Below are 26416 nucleotides of genomic sequence, written 5' to 3'. Positions count from 1 at the left end.
GTATTCGTTTTACTAGACATTTAGGTACTCGGGACAATATTTACCTCGAAAAATCGACGATATACATAAATTTCTTAGTTAAACGAAACTAAGTTATATGACATTTGAGTGATCATTATATACAGGAACTGGAGAAGCGATTTATCTCGCCGGAGTCCAAAATTGCAAACTTAAATTTCTGGAAAGCATTGGTAACCGTAAAATTGGAAAATCTTGTGCACTGCAAGGAAATAAACGTAGAAAAATTGCACATGATGCAAAGGTTAAGCCTAATCACGTTAATCGACCCATTAGATGAACAGGCTACTCACAAAGTTTGAAGAAATGAGCAACGAGCACTTATAGCAATTAGTGAATAATCCACAACTTAGACACTACCCAAGAAACTACTAAAAGCACTAACCATATGGGCATACTTACGTCTTAATGGTGGGCCTTAATTAAAAGCTAAAGCAATAGAGCACCAGAGAGAAAGACGAGCATAGTAAGAGATAAATTCATGTCTCACTGATCTGACATTGTCCCATTGCCGTTGCTTGCTCTCACAACTCCATTGAGGCAAAAACCATCATAACACGTGTGTGTATACACACACACATATACATACACACATATATATATATATATATATATATATATATATATATATATATATATATATATATATATATATATATATATATATATATATATATATATATATATATATATATATATATATATATACACACACACACACACACACACACACATTTCAACGGGACGGCGGCACCTGATGCCACGCGTTCCAAGTTTATAGCTATCAAAATGTTACAGATTTGATTAATGCCATTTTGCAGGCAGTGAGGAGAGAGCTCAAACCTAATCCAATAGGTTATACATCCCATCATTGGGGCTGAGTGGTTTTTTTTTAAGAGGAGGCGTAAGGAAACCTGCCAAAGGAGGGTGTGTGGTCTGATATGTTTAAAAGGTGTAGCAATAACCCACCCATCCTACCTCGGATGACGTAGATTATTTTACTTCCATAAAAAAATCTTTTATTCCAATAAAAACGTTACCAATTCGCACTCTGGTTTGATATGTGAAAGTAGTAGAACGCATTCTCGCGATATTCCCAATGGAATATGAAATTCAATTCATCTCACACTATGGCAGCTCCGGTAAAATATTCTGCCAACAGTATCCCGGTTAGTTCTGATACCAAAAAAAATCACACAGCTTTAACTTTGCTAGTACCTGGAGGTTTAAACCTGGAATCGAACCCACGAGCCTCCTGATAGACAGCTGATCGCTTGACCCAGTCTGTTATTTTTACAAATTTCATTCCCGTAGGTTGCTCCAAGAATACATGCATAGAGGTGATTTCCGTTTGCCGCGTTTCGGCTGAGAGTTCATCATGGTGGTCTCGAGAGAGGAGGAACTTACCATAATAGGATGCGAGGTCGTCGTCGACGCCGGCGGACACAGCGGACGCGGCGGTGGCGACCCGCGTGAGCGTCGGTTGGGCCCCGGAGTCGCCATCCGTCAGCCGCGCGATCTCCTCGTCCGCTCCCCTGCTGCATGAGCACTCGCTCTCGGTCTGTCGGGAAGAAAGAAAACGACAATTATTATATTGAAATTTTAAGTCAGATTTTCAAAGCGAAAATTTCTGTACGAAAGCAAATGAAATTAAGTAATAAGAAAGTTCAAAGGTATTCAATTAAGAATCAAGCGAACAAGGTTCACTTGATTCTTAATTGAATACCTTATGTATATATATTTATATCTGAGATGAATATATATTTATATCTGAATCTTGATTAGTTTTAAGATGAAATTTACAAGGCAGAACGTTTACATTTTTTCCGAAGGCAACATACAGGTAGTTACGCGAGGAAATGGAAAATTAGCAGCTCATTCATGCAAGAATAAGACCAGAAATGCAAACGTGATTAATTTACTTGCTATAACTGTGGTGGTTGGCTAGGTCAAGAGAGCAGAGGAAGAAAAAACAAAAATAAAACCAAGGCCAATAAGAAAACAAAAATGGACTTTGACGTATGGACGCACGCGCGTCGAAGCCGTCACGTGTGGCTTGCTCGGAAATGCCATTCCGGAACAGTCGAAAAGTGACCTTCACATGATTCATCCCTTAATTCATTCTAAAAGCCTTCTCTCCCTCCAATCCACTAACAACCCTGTGCCTAGAATGTCTTCATCTTCGTCCTCTCGCTCCTTCCGCTTAAAAATAACCGCTTCCGCTCTCTACCGACGTAGTATCCACGCTTAACAATCGATTCCATTAAGTTGTACGTAAGTCTACTCGTTTGACTTAAGCTTCTTCGTCGTGATTTTATTCTCAAAAACTTTACCCGCTAATGGTCCCCATTTTTCTGCAGCTGACCAATATTTGAAATGATATCAAAAACTTTTGTTTGTTAAAAATCTTTTTCGGAGAGAAACTGGAGGATATGGTTCACCAATACCTCTATGAAAGAGTCCACGATAAAAAACGATGCTGAATCGTTCATATGTATACGAATAAATTATTTGTAAGTTCCTTAAACCTATAAACAATTTTTATAAGTCTTCTAAAAAAATCTCTAAATTAAAATAGAACATTCAGTATCACATTTTCAGTTTGGTAAGTGCGAATTAATACCACTAGAAGGCTCTGGATTAGCAGAAAAAATACTTTCCAATTGGCCTGCAGCCTTGTGAAACGGGCACCATAAGACGCAAATATAATGTTTAGTTGTAAACTATTACTCTTCTTCCGGCTTTACATCTGCCCAAAAATATAAGCGCATAACACTTGATTTGGTGTTAAATTACAACATTAGGAGAAGCCATTCCTTGCATCGGAGGGTATAGGATTTTCAGATTGAACCTAAAGATATTAAAAAAGAACTTGAAATCAAGTCGGAATCTAAGAAATGCAATAATCTACCTCTTAATTGTTCATAAAATTCTGTTGAATAGTTCGCGTCTTAAAAAGGGAATAAGTAAACGGTTTAAGTGCAGGTGGTTAAAATTAAGTTCTACCAAACGTAAGATTTCATTCGCTTCTGCTTGTATCAATCAGTTGTATCCTATTCAATCGACCAATCAAAATTCTATTCCATCGGCAGCAATGAGTGATAAATGTGAGCCATTTCCTAGCTCCCGCAAAATATCAATTTTAGATCTTCGCAATGATTATACCCACTACAAAACTGACACGACTCCCATCTCCCCCTTCCCCGCCGGTACGAATTAATAAAAATGACCCAAAATGATTACAATCGCAACCAGATGTTGCGCCCCGTTGGGGGCGCGCGCGAGATAAAAGAACTCGGACTCCTGGAGGGAATTGGCGAAGCTGATTGACCCTCATCAAGAATCGTTCCAGGAGTCGAAGTGAAGTGGACGAAAACACGGTCTTTTATATGAGCACCACTTACGCGTAATGGTCGATGTCTATCTTTAAGGGGAAAGGAAGAACAGCTCCATGGAGTGGTCTTACTCGTGAGTGGATTACATTGGGTACGTCCCAGAGAATACTCTGTCGGAAATTGACTAAATTTAACACTTAAGTGATGAGTCTACTTCTTTGTCGTATTAGGGTCACCTAGCGTGAGAAGAATCCCACTTTTACGTGACTGACATTTTACAATAAAAATACAGCTTCCGTTACCTGAAAAATGTCCTCTCTTGCATTCAATGCAGAATAAATGGATATGAAATTGAAGTAATCCATGACACTTTACCTACTTACACTTGGGTTTGTTTCATATTATGACGCGTTGTTAGAAGCACAATAAGCGTCAATATAAACGTTCGTTATAGCAATATCCCTCTACCGTTAATATGCCTTAAATCTAGCGATGACATAAACAGTCCACATAGTTTTATTACCTCCTAAGTAAACGCGTCCACCGTGATATTTATTCTTCCAGTTTCAGTACCATTGAGCAAGGTGAATTAGAGGAGAATTTGACGCCATCAAAATTTTGAGATTACTTATACTTTTTTTCATTCTTGATGTCATCCTTCTCCCCATTTAATCGTAACAATACATTGACGCAGAATTGGCCAAAAAAGTTTAAATACTCAAGACAAAAGTAACCAAATTCAGGAGTTTATTTGATTTGTTATTGTCTACATAAACATTGAAAAAAATTAAAAAATTGAAATCCTATTTGTTACAGAAACTTTTACTTTTGACTAAATCATAATTCACATACACACGTACAGATCAAGAAAGGATTACGTATGAGATGATGCTTTGTTTAATCAACACGATGTCCGGAAGAACATTCCGAAATTATTGATGAGAGAGTCATATCCACAAATCTGCAAGTTACACGCATAATTACTCAAACGCACACCACCGTGCAGTACCAAATGGATACACGTGGGTACCTCCTTTTTTTGTAACCTCCCACCGGAAAATTCGCTTCGGCCGGTGCTCCTCGATCGCGACACGTCCAAGTGTAGCAATGACTAAAGTTGTTCTGAAGAGAACACTCGCTCCACCCAGGGAGGAAGTCCTCGGCCCTTCATTCTCCTGCTCCCGATTTCTCAGTCTCTTTCTCTATCTCTCGCTCTTTCGATGATTCTGTTTACCCCAGGGGATATTTGGGCCAAACCAGGAGGGTTGTCGTCCCCATGACGACCGTTCCACCCTTCCCTTCCCCCCTCCGCATCCACGCCCAGTGACCCATCTTTCCACGGCGTCTCCTCAAAGGGTCGCGGGAAGATGGAGGAGTGAGCTTGCGATGACGGAGGACGATAAGGGAAACCAAGCGGCACACACACACACAAACGACATGATGGCTGACAGAGAGTGGCCTGGATGGGATGGACGCACTGGCGGCGGCGAAACGTCCCAAATGAAGTAAATTGGGTCATGGAGAGGAAGGGGATCTCCCGCCCGATCGAGGGTCGTCTCTTCGCCGCTAAGTCACGCGAGGCAACGCGACAATAATCCCCGGCGTCACGAAACGCTCCTCGCAATCCCATTGTTTCGCGAGAAGATGGCGGAAGGGAGGGAGGTAATTTCGTTCACGATGCGGACCCCATGCTATTGCTAGTGTCGAATAAAAAGCCACCACTAGCGTGATTGCGACTTCCAGGGGGGGATATTTGAGGCGATAGTATGCAGTTAAAAGCTGCTATATGAAACCTTGTTTGATGAGAAATACGTCCACACTTGATAAGAAACTGCCAGAAGAAATAACACAGAACTCTAACCCAGTATTTTTGCACGAGTTTATCTAAAATGAAATATGATTTTGAAAGAGTGACGGTTCAATTTTAATGCCAGGGCTACCACATCATATTGCGAATACAATTAAATATTTTTATATTTGATAATTTTTTCTCCGCTCGTGTATGCGTCAACAAATTTCTTTGGTGAAATTAATGCACCTGCAATTGTACTATAAATCACTTGATACAGAACAACCAGCGATAAAATATTACGAGAAAATGGTAATGTTTAATATTTAATCTATATGGAAACATTCGGCTTAATTCATATGAGGTTCAAATACAATCAAATACATAAATAATAATAACGAGCTCTACTCCACTAAATTTTCCCTCACGAGTACTTGCTAGTGCCCGATTAAACATTTCAAAATCGTTGGAATTTGAAAACATCCTCGAATAATAGGAGTTCCACACCCTAAGGGAAGTGGAAAAGCGTCATTTGAAAGTACGATTCAGTTGACTGCATTCTGAGCAGCAGAGATTCTTCAATCATCCCGTCTCCTATTCGACCCTCATTTACTTTTCACAAGGAGTCTAAATATACTTATTTACGTTTCGCCTCCAAACTGATGCGTGAGGCTGTCATCCCACGTGATGGTAAGGAAAAGCTCGCTTATCAACAACCCGCCTTTCATGTCACCCCCAGGTGTGTTTTCTGGTTTTATTCCGGGGCAGTGTTGCAAACCTACCGATTTCAAAATCAGATCCTTCTCCTCTACCTCTCTTTCCTCTCTTCTCCACTCTCTCACCACAAAACATCTCCAAAAAGAAGGCTATAATTGTCACGCTCGTAGCTGAAAATGTCATGTGATAACATCAGCATCTGGTTTTCAGCTTTTTTTGTATGATTCCTTAATAAACCTTACAAGAATACCACGGTATTATTCGTCTGGTGTGGACAACTGCTACCGGCAGACAGCAACAGCATAGACTTGAGTAAAAGATTGATAAGCACATGCATTTTACTCTCTTAAGGCTTTGATACATGAGCAATGGGAATGGTAGAGAAAATAAAATTGAGAGCGATGTAAATGTGTGCCCCTGAAGAATGATACAAACAAAATGTAAATACTTAGTAACAAATGAAGTACCACTTCGAAAGGTACAAGGTGTGATAAAAAAACAGGACTGATTTTATAAATTGTCGCCCTCAAAGTACATGCCTTGGCTGACGACACACCTTTGCCAACGTTTCTTCCAGCTCTCGAACCAAGCCTGGTAAGCTGCCTTGGGTATCCTCTTCAGTTCCGCCGTTCAATTAGTTTTTATGTTCGCAATAGAGTCGAATCGGCGCCCTTTCAAGGTTGATTTAAACTTTGAAAACAAAAAACGTCTGATGGAGCCACGTCTGGAGAGTAGGGTAGCTACAGGATCACGGAAGTTCCGGTTCTGGCGAAAACCTCAGTCACGATCAGCGCTGTGTGAGCCGGCGCGTTATCTGTCGCGCGTTATCTATCAAAATGTCTGTCAAAATAGTCAAACAGGATCCAAAACTAATGTTCCCTTCCACGGCTATCTCCCTAACAGTTAAACGGCGATTTTCCCATACCAAATCGTTCACCAAATTGACATAGTTGGAGTATGTCGAAGTGGAAGGCCGCCCCGTTCGCGAATCTTCATCTGTTGAGGTTCTGCCCGATTTAACACGACTGTACCACTCAAAACACTGGCTTTGACTCATAGCTTCATTAACAAAGGCTTACTGAATCATTCCAAATGCCTCCGTAGCACTTTTGCCAAGTTAAAAGCCAAATTTCACGCACACACGCTGTTCCACTAGCTCCTTCATTGCTGTCGTTGCACGCAGCGACGAACAGGTTAAGACACCTACCGCTGCTGCTGCGTAACCACTCGACGCAAAAAACGCAAAACCTCTCGTTTTAGTCGTCAGATGTGTCGCTATATGGCGCACTGTGTCTCGTTTCGATCCGTTGAACGGTTTGCGCAGAATAAAATCAGTCCGGTCTTCTTTTGATCACACCTTGTAGGTGGAGAGGGTTGCATATGGAGTAAATAGTACAAACTTATTCTACTTTTTTCAAATTTTTAGCCAAAGTACATTTAACTAAATATTTTCCTTTTTAAGTATATATAACTATCTAAAGGCCTCAGAATATGGATTGATACTACTGTTCAAACATAAAAAAAGAATTTCCTCGTTGAAGAAACGGGACCGACAGTTCGATTAAATAACGGAGCTAAGGGTTGGACACCACGATTACGTTCCGTGCTTTCAATTCCACCAAAGTAAGCACTTCTTTCAATTTCATGTATTACCAGAGAACCCGCAAGTTGGAGGTGATTCACGTAGGAAACTATAAAAAGTTGGTGAGTAACAAGTGTCAAATGTTTTCAAAGGAGACTTATTTTTGCTCCAGTTCGCCGTTAAAATGAGATATAATTAGATTTATTCGGGAGAACTAAAATTAGATCCGCCTTCTTCATTCAATTTTGAATATCGTGATTTAATTCTACCACGAATACTTCCTGAATCAGAAGAAGACGATAAGTAAAAGCTTACCCTTCCTTCCCTTACATCTTGGCCAAAATCGCAGTAACACTCCATTTATTAATTTATAATGAAAATCAATTGAGTAGTCATACATTTTCGAATACACGATATTGCCCTAAAACAATATTTACCCGAAGCAACTGTCATTTGATGAATTGCCCTGTGACTAAACGAATGAAAGATAAAAATACATTCGCAGTCGCCGGCGTGCAGGTAATTATTCACTAACCGCAACAGACAAGCACCCACATATTTTGGCAGACGCCGAGGAAAACACGTAATGACCGCAAGATGCCGAGTGAGCCGGCCGCCTCGTGGAGTCTTCCTCCCTCTCCAGATGGCTTACACTTTATTTTCACCCACCGAACACAATGGGCTGCTTTCATATCGTCTCTCTCTCTTGTGCCCATCCCCCCACCATGGGCCCTTCAAAACGAGGATCAACAAGCGGTGTGAGAGCAGGTGCTTCTCTTCCTTGTCCTCTCCCACCTCTTGTCGCCCTCATGTCCTCTGCCGTGGTTACTTCATTCCATCGAGTTCATTTTTAAATAACCCCGGATGCCCAGATGTCTTATATGCTCTGAATTGCAAACGCCAAATCACGTAGAAATCATCAAAAGACACAAGCGAAATAACAGCATGCAGTGATATCGGAACTCAAAATAACGTAAAGATCACAATACCTCAATATAGCGTAAAAAGCAAAGGTTCGCTGAAAGACTTCCTTTTTTGAGTGCCGTTAAATATAAAAAAATCGTAATCGAAAAATGCCTCATGTTCTATTTACCAGAGGTGATAAAATATTCGCGCTTTTGAATTTAGTTGCGTGGTTGTGTGCCTGTTGGTATAAAATCGGGGTAATAGGGTTATATTACGGGAAAACTATTATCGGGCCTTCCACAGAGTAAGCTGTCAACCCGTCATTTTCGAGGCCTACTTCGGCCATGGAGGGTCATACATGTCCTTTCCTCTCTTAAATTCCTCTTTGGTCATATTATGGGGTTTCCGGCGAATTGTACCCTAAAAAAAGCTCGAAAATCCTTACTTCCTTCGAAACAGTAGCGCAAGTAGCGGTGATGTAATTTCTGACATCAAAACATGCAGACCTTGGATAAAATAAATACGAAACGATTGTTTTAAGATGTTTGCATTGGTGAATTGTATCTCTACCCACACCGGGTATGTAGGTATTAGCGCCAGCGATCGATGCCATCATATATCCCCTTTATTCAGAGCCATCCTCTGATGATCTACAGTCTTAGCAAATTAGTTCACGTTGATTTTGTATGACAGATCATTTCAGGTCATTATTTTCAGTTGAGAACTACCGCTCGTTAAGTTATTCGAGGCATCACACGCATTTTTATTCTTTTCTCAGTTAATTCCTTCATTAAAAAAATTATCACATTTTAATGTTTTACAAAAACTTTCTTATATAGTTTTCTCTGTCTTTCTTTGAGCATTTTACGACTTTTTTGGTCTCAAAATACGCCCGAATCCCGGCTACTTAAAAGCGTTTGGCGTTGTGGAAATATAAATCAAATGACCAGAGTGCAAAAATTAAAAACTGAACAAATCTGAATTACTGATCCTGAGACAAAATCTTTTTGAACTTATTTTAACAGTCAGGAATTAATTTGGCTAATGTCGAGAGAAGAGATTTAACCCCGGCGAATTAATCATATTTCAAAAACATTTTACGCATTAACATTTCTGCACCCAAAATACTGGCAAATGCTTCGCTCGTTTTATCTGGCAAGGACCAGGCTTAAAGCCAATAGTTGGCCAAATTTCAGAGATTTTTACACTATAAATTTTGTAGAGAGAAATTTTTTAGGATAGCCAACATTGAAGGACATCTTATATTTTTCCTGGAAATAATGGTAAAAGTTTTCTCTGATTTCCTATTAAGTGGAAGCTTTTTCGAAGAAAAAAAACGCGGCTAATTTATGTTGTTCCGTAGTTCGCGTTTTTGCTGTGCCTGCATGTCTGAAAATTGCAAGTAAAAACCGATTTGTGAAATTTAGTTGATCAATTACCACTTCTTGCTACGTGAGTAATCATTGTGAAAAAAGAACTACCTTAAAATGAAATTGAAATGTTGCCTATAATATACAATATTCAAATGCTTTCAAGTTTGTTTTCGAACTATGGTTCAAAAACGAGTATTTGTAGCCTTTGAAAATTACGTGTGAACTTATCAGTAGCAGTAATGTTGTCCAATTGTAGAGAATACAAAAACAGGAGGATTTAAATAATGATAGTAATTAAGTTCTGCAAGAAAGTTATTTTCATTCACCCTCCGCAGCTTTCTTGTTCTACAATTTGTAATCTGACCTATCAGAAGTTAAAATGTCACAAGGCTAAAGCTATTTAATATTAGGCACAGTCGAAAAACGTCTTACTATTAATACCATAAACATTTAGAATTTTTAAGAATTTCAAGTCCTTCTTTTACGATACATTATCTACCCAAGGACGCAAGGGAATCAGGTTCTACTCAAGTAAGAGTCGGGCTCTCATAATTGCATGATGTTCCTCTCAGCGCGTCGAATTCTGCGGACATTTATAGGAACAGCGCACCATACAACTTAAAAAAACGTTAAATAAAAGAAATATTTCAAAACTAACGCCTAAATTAGATTATTTATGTTCTTTATTCAGTCTCCCTCTCTCCTTCTTTCATATTTTAACTCCCTGGTCTAAAAACTACCAATTACCATATTGTTCGACACTCCCCTTCAATAATTTTGGGAAAGAATAATATTTTCCGATATTGGTGAGGACTGGAGTGAAGTCTGATTTCTATTGACAGTAATATAATCTCTTTATAAATCTCACTACGAAATTTTGTCAACATAATTGAAATTTTTCTGAGGGAAAATGGCACTGCTACCGTTTCCACAGCGGAAAAAAACACACCATTAACCATTTGTTCCGCTACATTTCCTGTTTTTCTCATGAGATCGCAACAATATAAGAAGTAGGCATTATATTGTGACTCTTTGAGAGGTAACGAGAGCTGTTCGATTCTATGACAAATCACTTCTCATTAAAATTCGATTTGAGTAATTTATTGACCCATTTTCATTTGGCATTGAAAAATGGAGATAAAAATTGCACCTAACAAGGAACCTGCATTGGACTGAATGAAGACAAAAAAATAATACCATCGCCATAAATCCTCAATATTAAATGTGCAATAATGATTACGAAATACATCACAGCATATAACTATGGAAATAGGCCATTTTTTAAATTTTTCTTGGGTCCCTAAATCTGGCCACCGCCAAGGAGCGTAACTCAGCCCCAGTTTTAAGAGGCCTATTTTCGCTCATTTCCACGAAATTTGAAACGTTTTTATAAGTAATTGATGGCTATAACTTCGTTTGCTGAATAACTGAGCGCAATTACTGATCATTGTTATCTAATTATAATAATATCTAAGTTTTAAGAGGCCTATTTTCGCTCATTTCCACGAAATTTGAAACGTTTTTATAAGTAATTGATGGCTATAACTTCGTTTGCTGAATAACTGAGCGCAATTACTGATCATTGTTATCTAATTGGCGTGAGAATGGAACTTTCCCAGGAAACTGGATGTATCTGACGTTATGGATACATAGATTCACTGTGGATTAAATAAGTTCAATATATTACTTTTCAAACCACGACTAAATCGAATGAATAAGCCCTTAAGTAGAAGATACGATAAATATCACATGACTTACTAGAGTTCATATCTCTTGTTCGCGTGATTCTTCCTTCAGGTTGCGCAAAAACCCACTCACTCTCATCATTAATTAGAGATAAGCAGGTAACCAGTTGGGCAAGGACTCCCGCAAAGGTGACCCATCTACAATGCCTGTGCATTTAACCACTATCAAGGCCGTCATCAAGGGAGAGAACGGGACTTCAATGCGCTCCCACTGTGGAGTTTGTTCATTAGTATGCCATGAGTTTGAATGGACGGAAAAAAATACATACCGCTCATCCAAACACGATAGATGTATCAAAAATGAGTAAACGCTCATGCACGTGGTATCATACTAATAAATAATAATGTGGCAATACAAGCAAAAATATCTTTTGATTCATTTTTATTTCAAAACGATGGAACTTCAAAAACTTTTTAATTAATAAGTGTAAAATGAAAATAGCTGTCAAAGCCAGTTGAGATATTAAATAATGAAACAACACCTTTGCAAATTTCTGAATCTTTCGCAGTAAAAACGATGGATGTAAAATTGATATGCATTTCATCTCTCCTAGGGATGTGGTAGGCCAGAGAGTAGAATGCTGGATTACTCACCTGGGAGGGTCCAGTTTCGATTTCCGGGGACGTCTCTGGATACCCTCAGTTTCACCCAAGCTGTTTCATTATTCGAGTACCAGATCTCCATCCCTGGGAAACCACGGTTGGAACTGGTAAAAGGGACTTCCCCTGATGTGTGAATTTCACATTCCGTTACACTGTGTACTAGGTGAGCTCTACCCTCACCTATCAAAACAACCTTGGGGTTGTTAACTGCTTTTTCCCCCACCTCTCTCCTATTCCCTTGAATTTTCGGGATGATCTCTTGGATACAAATTCGAGAACTTTATAGTGGAACAAAATCATTCGTCTGAATCAGGTTTTAAACCCGTATCCCTCGCTTTCAGGCTTCAAGAGCTGGGAGATGTAATCGGATCCAGTAAATTTTTGGGTGTTTGAAAGGGCAGTTGTGTGCAAGTGTTCCTAAAGTCTAATCTCCTTACCAGCATTACCAAAACTTGATCGTACACTGAAAAGAGTTTACACATATGAATTAAAAAACAAAAAGTGAACAAGACTGAGTAGTTGAGAGCCATTTATTCTAGCTGAAAAATATCAAACCGGTCCAACCGATAGTTCTATGGCTCGACTTTATTTTTTAGGCATAACCGCCAAATGAATCTCTTTCATATTTTTTTAATGCATTAGAAAACCATACTTAAGTAATCCACCATTAAATAGGTAACTTAACACGAGTAATAATATTATCAATAAAGAAATAAAACTCGATTGTTAAATCCAGTGGCATTGCCATTTTATGGGGAAATAATTTCGAGGGCCAATTTTATCTAATTAATTTTAAGTGATTTCCACATTTTTCGGGCTGCGTCCGCGTACGTCGTTTAAATGTACAACAGTTTCGCCAGCTATCCTGCTGGCGTCCTCAGGTCAAGGATGAAAAGAAGCTTGTTGTCCCGTCTTATATAGGAAAAATCCGGCGCCAATACCGGGAAATTTCTTGGCCAATCAGGGAACGTCCTCATATTTGCGCGGAATTATTCGTTTCCACGCACTGTGGAGTGGATATCCATCCTCTCTGTTAAAATTTTTTGGCCTTTTAACGATTTCAATGGCCTCTCTGATTATTCTCTGGAAGTATTTTCCTTCTTTCGCTATTATTTTAGCGTCGTCGAAGAGAATAGAGTGTCCAGGTTCACTCCAGGAAACATGATGTGGTGACCAGATTCAACTGCGTCACCAAGATAGCTGACACCCTACCCGGACCCAAGGATGGAATTTCACCGTTAATATCAGAAGGCGTGTACCAAGTGCCATGCTCCTGTGGCAAATGGTACATCGGTGAAACGTGCAGAGCGCTGAAAACACGCATGAGTGAACACCAGAGGGCAACCAAGGCCAAACAGTTTAGAGCATCGGCCATCGCTGAGCACGCCTGGAGTGAACCTGGACACTCTATTCTCTTCGACGACGCTAAAATAATAGCGAAAGAAGGAAAATACTTCCAGAGAATAATCAGAGAGGCCATTGAAATCGTTAAAAGGCCAAAAAATTTTAACAGAGAGGATGGATATCCACTCCACAGTGCGTGGAAAAGAATTATTCCGCGCAAATATGAGGACGTTCCCTGATTGGCCAAAAAATTTCCCGGTATTGGCGCCGGATTTTTCCTATATAAGACGGGACAACAAGCTTCTTTTCATCCTTGACCTGAGGACGCCAGCAGGATAGCTGGCGAAACTGTTGTACATTTAAACGACATACGCGGACGCAGCCCGAAAAATGTGGAAATCACCTACTCATCGCCGCGGAAACCTTCGAACGATAATTAATTTTAAGTTCATAAGCATAAGTTAAATAAAATATTTGATTCCGTCTTCAAAATGCAGTATGCATTCGGGTTAAATTCTGCTCCTATTGGTGGTTGATGTGGCTTCCAGGTTCGTGACTAGTGAAATCGACGGATTCCTTCGTAACAGCATCCGTTAATCGCGTGCGTTTGAGTGCGCCGGGAAAACGTCTTCCTTCCTCCAGAGCGCTCCCATCCCCTGCGGGCTTTTTGTCTTTTTCCACTGGATAGGGTGAAGGAAAAAAAAAGATGGGCGAATGGGTTTATTCCAAATGGACTTTCTGAAGAAATCCTACCATCTCTCTTCTTCTGTCTCGCAAGGCACTCCGTTACACCCTTTCAATGCGAAAATGTGAATGTGCAAATGAATTGGCAGGAGAAGTCGCTCTTCTTTCCTTATCTGATGATAAATTTCAAGGCCAACGGCATTTTCTCTTTTCGATGACTGCTCGCTGCTTGAATTTAAATCATATTATTAAATTAAAAAATGGCTGCTAGAAATTCTGTTGTAGTAAAATCCGCGAATTCATGTGCTGATGCTCGAAGAAATGCGAGATGGAAGAATCACTCGCCTTCACTGGGATCCACAAACACTAGCACCCAAATATTTGTAGTTCACGTAGTCAAGGGCTCAAATACTCGACCAATAATAGGAAAATCTGGGTTCATAACAGGGCCAAAGCTAATGGTCTTTCTACCGCGAATTTCTCGCATTCGTTATGTATATTCACGAAGCCTATGATATCACAGAAATCGAATCAATTTCGAAGGAATTGACAAAATGCTGAAGAAATATGCATATTATATTAGATGTAATACCGACCAATTAATAATTTAATCGGGTCAGTTCGGAGGCACCATTAAATAAATATTTAATTTCTTCATTCCTGATGCTTTAGCGTTATGAGGATGAATTGCTTTATTACGGTGACAGCAATCGACTACTACTAAATACTAATACTACGGAATTCTAATACAATATTATCATTATTATTTTATCCATCATAGGTAAAATAGATTTTGAGATAATATTCGGCAGAAATATATATGACGACATTTGTCGCGAATGACATACGATCGTGACTTGAGACTTGTAGTTTAAGAAATGGGTACTTCAAATAATAGTGGCAATTATTCTAATTTTTATTTGAATTTGTGGATAAGCCATTAGGATTTTTAGGAAAAAGTATGCAAGATTATCTTGGGGTATGGATCCTTTTAGACTTCTTCCTCGATTCACTTTCCTTGTTTTATTTAATGAAACCCTCTTGTGACAATGTATGACACCGTGATCCTTCTATTAAGTCACGATATAGAGAGGCACGAGAAGATTAAGAGTGAATATTATCTTGATGTTGAATTTCCTTTGACATTGATGCGCTACATTTGCACTTCATTTTACTTCACTTAAAGGGACGGATTCAACGAAATTCTTTCTAAACCGCGGTTTCGGATTTTCACTATTCACCACTTCAGACACACACAATTCGAAACAAACTTCGTTAAAACTGACATTGATGGCGTCATTTTAGGTCGATGCAATTTATTTCACTTTCCGCGAAATTAGTTGTACATCCTTCACAGGGGAGTTGAAATTCCCTGGGATTTCAGGGAGCGAAGTAGATTCGAACATACTATATATTATATTTAGGCAATGGCGCGACCACAATTTATTTGGGAGGATTTCTCATACTCCCCTACACCGAAAATTTTCCTTAATTGCTTTCCTCCAGGACAACGTTCGCGTCTCCTTGGCCCAATTTCAAGGTAGCAAGCAGTTTATTTGTCTCCATCGAGTTTCTTTTTTTCACAGTTTGACATAGCATTCATTGAATTCTCTGCTCTGTTATCGTTAGATAAAATGGAAAGATTGAGAGAAATAGGTCACGGGATATTTTTTCATCGAGTCTTCGTAATTTCATGTAATTTTTACATAAGTTTAATTTTCCTTCTTCCAGTAAAATTATTTTTATAACATGCCCCATAAATTTACATATGTAATTCTTGCGTTTTCCGAAGATGTTTCAAGTTTATACGTCTATCCCGGTTTTTTCGAAAATCATTTGATATTTCAACATCAATTTCGTTTCCTTACTTTACTGGTCTCAAACCTGAGGAGGTTACGTGGTCTACATAAGATTTTATTTCAACTATCTTGATATCTTTGTGACAACCTATCGACTGTCATCAATTCCTGAAATGGGGTGGTGTTTTTCCAACATTAGAGGCATCTTGAACCTCTGACGAAAACGACGCCTCAATGATATCGTCCGATTGCAAAGTACTCACAGGATAAACTACCTCGTGTAAAAAACAGAGCTCACTCAATGGTGCGCTCACTTTTCTAAGCTAAATTAGAAATTCCTCCGAATTTCAGAACACGCCGACTCATCTCGCCTGAATCATAATTAACTAAAGTGAGCATAATCAAGGAATAAAATGACGAAAAAAATTGAAAGCCAAAGAAAAAAAAGCTGAAACGAAACTTACCCGGAACAGTTAAATCACCGGGTCGGGAAAATGAGTACCCTTATGCTCATTATTTTCACATCAATCGCATGAGAACCTGTCACACCTACCTTCCTTTCCGGTATTTCTCCGTTGGTTTGTCAGGGCACCAAGATTCCGCGATTGCAAATGAATACGAAAATTAAGCCTGCAATAGCAGTTAAGCTTCGGATATTAATAAAGGTTTTTATAAAATATTTTTCGAAAGAACAAAGGAAAGTTTGACCCAGGAGTCATGAATACAACAAACAAATTCGGGAAGAGTGCTTAATTTGAACGGTGGCTCCTCATTGGGTGAGGCTACAATAAGAGGTCAGGGCAGTTATTCCGAAAAGAGTCACACTAAAGCACGACTGATTTCATACCCCTAATTTTCACCCTACCCCGAGCGATATCACCAGTGCATTGGCGCGTATATTCCGAAGAGAAATGGAGTGTTAAGTTTCAGAAGACGAAATTATCAGCGCATTTATTCAAGATTTTTCTCCCAAATATTAAGGCTCTCAATGCCGCGAAAATAAGCCCTCACTTTCTTACTTCAGTCCTTACTTAACTAAAATCAGTTTTGAAATATATGTGTATAACTTTTTATTCGTGGGTTGAATGAGATACACGTTTGGTTGTAAATTATTTGCTGAAATTCAGTATTCACCTCGTTTAAAACTCACCATCTCTTAATTTGGTTCAATAATGTCAATTTATTGTTAAGATTTTTTTTCAATGAATATACCTCACACTTCTCTGAAAGCTAAAAGTTACGTTTCTCAGGTGATCACAACATTCTTTAATGATGGGAGATATTCGACGAAACTGAGAGGGTAGGGCTCGGTTGCTGAAAGGGCCACAGGAAGTTCGTGAAGAAAGCGAGGCGGAAAACCATTTGCACGAGGAAACGCCAAAGAATTCCGTGCTGTGATAAAATAAGGGGAGAGAGAGAGAGAGGTCAACGCTTCAACAGCGGGAGAGAACTAACGATATGAATTTTTGACACATATTCCATCCCCGAACATTGTGTATTTCGCAATGGCGCTTCTGTAATACGACAAAAAATCTCCTACATCATCACCTAGTCGTAAATGAGAATTTGTTTGCTCGAGAACTGTGGATGGGATTGGGACTTGGCTCTTATCAAAGTAAGGAAGAATAAGAAAGACAAATTTCCTCTGCTGACAGCAAAGACCTTAGTACCCAACCGAAAAAATTTCCTAATTTCAATGAAAATAGTGTGGAACGTCTATTATGTCATTATGGTCCAGGAATGCTTTTAATTGGTGGTATTATTCTGTTTTCAGTCGCAAAATAGCCTGGTTCCCTATTCATTCCATGACAAAAAATATTTCTACCACTAAAAATGAGAAGCAAAATAACACCAAGAGCGTTTACTTCATTTTTTAACCTTCCACGGAAGGTATTTGATGGCTTAATAAATAATAAAAAAATGATGCAGCAAAACAGGACACTTACGAATAAACCTGGATTTATTCTCGTCCTGTTCTTATGCAGTGAGTTTACATAATTTCTCACAAACTCATTGTGTGTGAACTAGACTCAAATCTATGATGTATTTATAATTGTTCCCCTCTGCACTTGTGAGATACATACGTAAGCTGTGGTGACGAGGTTGGTTATCTCATTTTAACATTTTATTAATAAAGTACAAGAAGGATGTTATTCATGTCCTCCTCCATTTGTAACACAATGTTAAATATTTATCACTATCAACTATTTTAGGAATTTTTGACAGTATGCTCCACATAAGAGACCGAAATAAAGATACCAAGCAGGGGTGCAGTTCATCTTTCTTTTCCGTCCACGCTGTAACACTCTTTTGAATGATTTCCATCAATAGTCACGCAGAGTATGACGTTGAGGAGGAAAAATTGGATGCCCTGTGATAAGAGAAAGGTTGGAATTACGGTGAGGAAGAGATGTACGAATGGTAATTCGAGGTAGGAACAAGTCTTGGTTCGAACACGGATATGTACTCGGGAGGCTTACTTTTGACACTCCACCCGTGTGCCAGTGCAAGTTTAGAGTGACAGAGCACAGCGGTCGAAAGAGGGTTTATCAATCAGAGTGACCGGAGATCACATAACTCCGACAATGTTTGGAATTACGGTTGGAATTAGTTAAATAGCACCCAATCTCCTCCAATTCCCACCAATTCGCGCTCAGCACATTATTCTCATTCTAAAATAAGACAGTTTACGAATAAGTCCTCAAATGAGTTCGTTGAAAATGGTAATAATCAATATAACCACAGTTATCAACCTGTATATTTAATAGGTGAGGGCAGAGCTCGCCTAGTATTAAGGCGAACGGCATGCGTACTTCACACATCAGGGTAGGGTAGGCAGCTTCCCTGTGCCGCCGGTAGTTTTCCATGAAGATCTGGTGCCCTAAAAATTACGCAGCTTGGGTGAAGCTGAGCGTGCTCGATAGACACAGGAATCGAACCTGGGCCCTATGATCAATATTCCAATGCTCTACCCACTAGACTATCACATTTCATAATAAAAATATGAATTATGAAATACCCACGATATCAACATCGACTCTGGTAAATACTCCGGAAGAATTATAATTCTTGCAGTTATAACCCCAGTTGTAATTAATTTAATATTAAAAAGTAGCAGACTCGTCTATTACTAAGTCTAACGCCGTGGTGTGTGAGATTAGGTTTTTCGGGAAGCTACGTTCTCTATGATGCACGCGGATTCACGGGAATATGTGATACCCAGAATATTACGAAGCATGAGTGAAACCAATGCGTCCAATGGATCATGCCAGTTTGATCCCAAGGCCCTCGGAACAGTGGCCAAATGATCAATCCATCAGGGCCGTACACCGTTAGCTGATACCCAAATAGTTTATTTTAATAGGTACGAGGATATAAAGGAAAACTGCAAGAAAATGGCATGGTCCCCCTAGAATGATCTCTTAACGTGCACATCGCACGCACCCTTTAGTCCGCAGCCAAAACCTCTAGCCATTGGGCAAGCAATAGCCATCAATAGAAAGCCAAACTGCTAAAATGACCGTTTAATATACACAGCTTTCAAATTTATTAGTTTGAATCACGTGTAATTTTCTATAGCATCCCGACTTTAGTGCGCTTACGGCCAAGAGTATGCAATGATTCATTTCATTTTAACAAATAAAATTAGCCGATATTTATGAAAAATTATCAATTAATACTAAAATAATCGTTTTATTATTCTCACTCCAAATTAGCATTCATATAAAATTATTCCCTCAACTTAACCAGCTGTATTCAAGAATGGTTATAAATCGAAAAAAATTAGCAAGCGTTTCAGAGTCCAATCTTTTAGATCTACATGTACACCTTCCTTTTCTAATACAAATCCCTCATTCAAGGAGGCTGGATGAACTTATTCGGAACCACTGTCCTTAAAGAGAGAGATGTGCGTATAAAGTAAGGAAGGCATTATGTCAATTGTTACCAGCCTTTTTGATTGATGTATTTGTGCGAGGATACAAAAAAATCAAGCATTAAGAGGATACCACCGTAGAAACAGCTTTGAAGTTCTCCGATGAGAAATTACCACCATGACAGGTTACGATCTGGGGCAACAGCGTCATTTTCTCATTCTAACAGTTGTTGTTGCCCGCAACTGTTCTTATTGTTGACTAATGCTAAATTGTTTCAGTTAGTACGTAGAAGTAAGTTAATAAGTTTCACAAGTTAAACAATTTTTAAAGGCTACGTATGGCTGTAACTTGACTGATGGCACCAACTATGACTAAATCGAATTTCCCCCGAAGTAAAGGCGGACATCCACGACTCAAAGAAAAGTTTCAAGAAGAACACTATTAAACAAAGGAAAACAGGAAGTGCGCTCTTCTCCAAAGCTCAGAATCCGACTGCGATTGATGAGATCAAAACGCTCGTGGGCGCCACGATGGGACTTAAAACGTCTGCAAAGCAATAAACTACGCAAACGGCGAGTCTTGATGAAAAGGATTCCCTCTTTTTACTACCAACTCCATCTCTCTCTCTCTCCTTCTCTCTCTCTATATGAGTTGGAGTTTTATAAAAAGACCGGCGAAGCAATTGGGAAGAAGAGCAGACGGGAAGGAGCCAAGACGACGCCGACTACGATTTCGAATGCTGCCAAGAGATGGAGCCAGTGAGGTTTTGAAAGTGAAGAGTGGAGTTCCAAGGAAACCAAGTATGACCAATTCCCGCAAGCAAAAACGGATTTCTCGACGTTCTACCGGGAACAATATAGGAATAGAACAGCCTTGGATGCGAATCTTTTTAGACCACGGACGAAATGAGTAAATTTAACGTTTGTTTGATTTACTTTTCCATTAGGACCTTTAAATTGATCCCATTGAATTTTAACGGCGGAATAAAACTACGTACCATGTAAACACCATTCAAAATTTTCATTCCATTCGTATCCTACATAACGTTCAAATGCATAGTCAAAAAGTATGTGCGAACGCCAGAACGAAACGGGAGCTTTGAGCGTGCTAGGGAAAACGGGTATCGCGACAGATGTTTTAAAGAGCTGAACAGAATGGAAGAGCAATTAAAAAGCATATAGAATAGTAGATGAGTCTAATGATATAGTAACAGTTCAATAGGGGAAAGAGTAACCAGAAGGATAAATCATACCTAGAGACACAGCGGGCTTTTTCTCAGGAACTAAATGGAAATCAAGAAGCCACAAGGAAGGCCCAAGCGTTAATACGTTGGGCAAGGAAAAAGGGATTAGAGACGGAGGATTTATCAGAGCCGAATTTTAAAGTGGAGAATGGATGACTGCAGTCAAACATTTTTTTGGATTTTAAGTGCTTAGGATCGTTTTCAAGATATTCAATACCACTATTTTTTTCAATCAAATACCAAATAAAATGTAATTAGTTAAATTAAGGCAGTCGAAAAATGTAAATTTTATGCATGGAGTCAACACAACGAAGCTTGAAATGACGAACATGCTCATTTGTTTCCTGCTAAGAGCCCCAAAGGACTCTGAAAAAGGCAACCTGCGGATGATGAGCTAAAGTAATGAAGATTTGGGAGCATACTTTCGAAAAGCAGGCATTAATTGGAAATAACAACAACAAATAATAAAGATGAATTATATGGGAAGTCAATAATTACATATTATTCCTCTAAGAACACAATGTAACACATTTTCAACAAGACGGAGCAGAATTTGGACGGTTTCGAGATTACTATGATGTTATGTTTATGAAGTATATTCAACTAAAATTAAATTACAGAGGTGCATATTAACTGAAACTAATGTAAAATTTGTCAGCTGGAATTAAACTAGGGCCGTATTAAACCGCGATACCTCTCAGCTATAGAAATAAAGGAAAATATTTTCGCGCAAAATGGGCTTTCGAAACATCAGTTATGCCAAATACTATTACCATTCTAAAATTACGTGACGATTGATATTTAGTTAGCAACTTTTCTGCAAATTAGAACCCAAAGTATCAATAAATAACTACGCCATGAAAACATTAGACTACTAGACATTAGATTACTATTTTACGAATCGGATAACTACGATTTGGAAATTAAATGAAGGATTTTGAACGCAAGTGTAACCCCTCACGAGTTAATTCTTTTATTTGATGAGGTTATGCCTGCCCCTGTCAGCCTTCCATTAAAACCGATCCTTTAAGCGAGAAAAGAAAGGAACAAAACGCCGTAAAAATAAACAAAATGGTGAATGAATTTAAGGTGCCGTTATTCCACAAAGGAATCCCTGGAGCAACATCCATCTCTTTAGGGTAGAGACACGAGATTTCAAGCAATTTTTATTTGCAACTACAGGCGTTCCCATAAGGCACGTTAGACATTACGTACTATATACTCTCCTAGCACCCTGATAATACATATGATGTTCAGCAATGAGATGTAACACCAAAATTGATCGAAGATATTCTGAAGTGAAGTACGTGATCACTCATTTTTATAAAAAATTCATTTAAGTTTACTCAAGTGACTTGACATTGGTAAACGGAAGGTCAAATTCCAAACTAGCAGTGACAGTTTTCGGCAATGAGCCAATTAAACATAAATACTCTCGCGATTTTCACTTACTATAGAGGATTATATCATTTAGAGAGCAAAATATATAAAACAATAAGTCATAGAGATGTCTGACAAGTAGAGATCCCAATACGTTCGCGGTACTTCCTACGGGCGCTACTTATGGACGTCAAAGTTGCATCATAAAGCGACTGCAAACAGCTGTTGAACGCTCTGCGGTAGATCCGATTACGTATTTCAGGATTGGGAGGACAGGGAAAGGAACGCGAGAATTACTTTTACATCTTTTATTACAGGAGGGACTCGAAGTTTCTTCTCCTCTGCTTGGATTTCGAGTTTGCCGTGACGAAAGAAATATTGGCGCGCTTTCAGAAACACGCCAGGTGTCGCTTGAATGCGATACTCAAGCGAGGTGGATTCTTGCCATGACGTCTTCTTCGGAATCAACTGGTGATCTGTAAACAAGGTCTTACATCCAGCCGCAAGGGAAGAAGTCTAACGAATTCAGAACTGGTGATCTGGGAGTTCACGCAACCGCTCCACCCCCGCACAATCCCCACTGTTCAAATTCCTGATGTCGGTAATCGCGCAATCGTATTGCAAAATGAATTGGGTCTGACGTTCTATCACCTGATAATCATCCTTTGACGTAGGCTTTGTCGGAAAACTCTGTTGTGTATCGCCTTTTTAGTGCGCACGCGCTGCTGCAAATCGTTGACGATTTGAAGACTGCTGAATGCGTGTACAATATGAATACACGTACCAATAGGGTCTTTCTGCCGCGAATCTTGACTCCCTTTGGCGTCAACAATCAAGGCCGTTGGAAATCGCCATCCAGCACCGTGACTTCTGGCGGCAGTCTTAGCTCGATCCTAGAAACCTCTTGCTCAGAAACTCCCTTGAACACTCATATCTCCTTAATTCACACATGTTCATGCATCTGTATTTTAACTTCCGAGCTAAAACGGAGACTTCTGGCAGAGGATGTTAGAACAACACACTTTCTTGTGCATTCACGTATTTCATCGCACCACATTTACATCTGCATTACGTCAAATCAATGTTGCCCTTTTTTAATAAGAATTTCAGATTGAAGTTGAGCATTCGATTTTATGTTAGTGACATAGTGGCATCGATAAGAGATAATATGTATAAACTTCATGCATACGATTGGCTTTTTAGTAACTTCCACCCCTTCGGTAATTTGTAAGGGTTTTTTTTTCAAATCTCCCATCAACATCACTTCTTCCCACAAAAAATACGAGCACTTACTTACTTCGCGCAATATTGAAATTATAAACGCTTAAGTCTTCATTATTAGATCGAATAATCATGGTTACATCTACATGATTGATTATCTTGACTATCTGATTGCTGCGACATCGCTGCGAAGCTCGCGTATATGAACGATAAAATATCTGAAAACTTATAGAGCTACTGACCAGACAGATTTTAGCACTTGAGAGCCAAAATAAATTTTTGTGTCTTACGTTGCGCCACGTCTATCCTCCTCTTATAATTAAATAATTTCTTACCCAATATTTCCTCTCCCGCAAGAGACTTCTACAATGAATGAATGAACTATTTGGAGTACGCTGACATAGTTAGCCTGTCTGTTGACAGCTTTTTCCCACGAGAGTATCGTCTTAACGACTGTATTAAGACGTTGATGCCATGAAATAGCATGATAATATCGCTTTTTACACGGTTTTGACAGCTAATTTCATTCCCTGGAACGAGAAATCTTATCATTTCATTGGAGCCTCCCAGAGGGATATCAGCCATTCTATTGTTGATGTAACGTTACAAAGGCGTAGTCAATCATTAATTAATAAAAAAATTTAGGGAGAGTTATTTTTATAGGCTATAAAAACGAATTTGTGGGCGAGCAGAGATAGCACGGCATTGTATTCTAACATTTGGTATGCAACAAATGAAAAATATGGGATAAAATGATGGAATTAGAATTGTAAGCCATTACCAAAACAGCTTAAATATCGTAATATTAAAGGAGTTTTTTATTAGAAGGATGTAATGGTATGAGGTAAAAATTTTCTTATTGAAGACCCATAGATTTCAATTTGCCTCTTGATCTCTTTGAGAACTTGGATCACCATCACCGTCATTAATGCTTGTACTGGATCGATGCAGTTCTTAACTCAGCGTCAGCTGATAATCTTTTCAGGCCAAAATTTTTCTTCCGTTACATGTAATTAATTACCAGCTTCATGCATCGCATTCGGGGTCATCGCCGGTCGTTATTCCCTTTCATCATAGGAAGTCTTCCTTGATCATAAATAAGATCTCGTATATTAGAATGTCAAATGAGTTCATCCCTCCACCTGCCCGGGATTTTTCATTGACTTCTTTCTTGGCATACCCTTCTTAGAGCTTTTTAATCAGATAATAACTCATCATTTCTTCTTCATCTTTCTCCTCTGTATTAACTTCCACCCATCAAAATTACTATCGGAAGGTTTAAGATGAGACTTTTTACAGCCAGCTGCTCGCCGCTGGACCAACGTTAGCACTTAAGGAGTGGACCACACAGCTACCCCCTCGCTGTCCAGATTCGCTCCTTGCCATCGTTAATACTACGCATGGCTATGCCTTGCTCGAGGCCGCTGCAGCCTTGCCTCGTGTAACAACTCTTACGTCAATGAGGGGTGCTTCTGCACCCGCCTCCTCCTCTGCCATTAGGGATACGAGATTAAGATAAATGCGTATCAACTCGATGGATCATGAATTCCGACAAAAAACCTTGCAATTCCCACCGGAGATTTCATATAAAAGAATTTCGTGCGCGGCCGATCATCGATGACGGGTATAGAACGAGTTTCATGCCAAGTTCTTTTATGTTCTCTTATGGCTCTTAACACAGAAATCATTCGGGTTACGCGGAATGAAATGGTTACCCGTAGTGAAATGGTTACCCGTGGTCTTCGATTCAACCTCGAATAGACTAAGGTGTGTGCCCTCGCACGAACTCAATCGATTAGCTTATCCAATTAGTCTGGAATTTTGTTTACATTTCAATAATTATCGAACGAGATTATAAAACGAGCAGACTAACTAATTCTACCCATCTATATTTAAAGTCATCCTGCCTTTCAATTAGGAGCGTTTTTTAAAGTAATCCGTAACTGAAGGGTCCAGTTTTAGGACAGGTTGTGGAATCGGCAAATTCCATTTGCTCATACTGAGCCAGAGTGCGGAGGAGTAGTCCATAAGCCTCGCCGCAATGACTCCATTCATTTATTGGTACAACTTTGGACTTCATTAGGGTGGTCCGAAATGGTGATATTTTTACCAACTACTGTTGCCGATTTTCCAAACGACATTTGAGACTGTTATTTCGAAATAGGAAGACTAACTACAGCATTAATAATGACGTTTGGCGGATAAGTTAAAGCAGGTAAAACAATTCACCCATATAAGAAGTGCTTCAGAAGGTGGGAAAAGTAGTAAGGGCATTAAAAGAGAATTTCTTTACGTAAAGAAGATTCTGCATAGAAAAGGTAGAAGATAATATGGACCATAAGTAAATATTCAAAGAAACGATGACTTAAAACTTCAACATGGCGTATAAGTATTACACGATTAGGAAACTTAATCGTTGAAGCATGAGAATACAAGTAGACTGAAAACTTTTGAAGATTAAGTGTAGAGGAGGACGGGAAAAGTGAAATGGGTGGAAATAAAAACAATCAAAGAAGATTTAGACTTGGTGAAAGAGGAGAGAAGAAGGAGAAATTTTGTTCGGAGAAATACATGGAAGGTAAGAAAAATTGATTCACGGCATTGTGTGAGGGAATGGAGGCAGAAGACAAGTATATGGTAGAATGTTGGGTAAACGGGATAGAAGCAGGCAAACATAGAGATGCGGTAGGGAATAGAGGGAAGTAGAAATGGGATTTTCAATACTACGACTCCAACGGCTCTCCTCAAGATGCTGTACAAGGCCACATTTTCAAAAATACACTCCAAAAAGACTGGACCAAC

The 26416-nt window shown here is 39.1% G+C and overlaps 1 protein-coding gene across 2 annotated transcripts in view; it reads right to left on the bottom strand.

Moving 5' to 3' along the window:
• Positions 1–26416, bottom strand: part of LOC139700068 (uncharacterized) — a 309488-nt gene that overhangs the window by 38766 nt on the left and 244306 nt on the right. For both annotated transcript variants that reach the window (XM_071598552.1, XM_071598550.1), the window contains exon 2: positions 1426–1579. Coding sequence is in view for 1 of the 2 variants with exons in the window: in XM_071598550.1 (XP_071454651.1) it covers positions 1426–1579 (154 nt within the window). In the remaining variant the exon portion in view is untranslated. The remainder of the gene's footprint in view (positions 1–1425; positions 1580–26416) is intronic.

Source organism: Hetaerina americana, unplaced genomic scaffold (genome assembly GCF_022747635.1).
Source record: "Hetaerina americana unplaced genomic scaffold, ioHetAmer1.1.p SCAF_10, whole genome shotgun sequence".
NCBI classification, from domain to species: Eukaryota; Metazoa; Arthropoda; class Insecta; order Odonata; family Calopterygidae; genus Hetaerina; species Hetaerina americana.
Note: the sequence above shows the minus strand (reverse complement) of the source record. Positions and strands in the feature narration are given on the sequence as shown.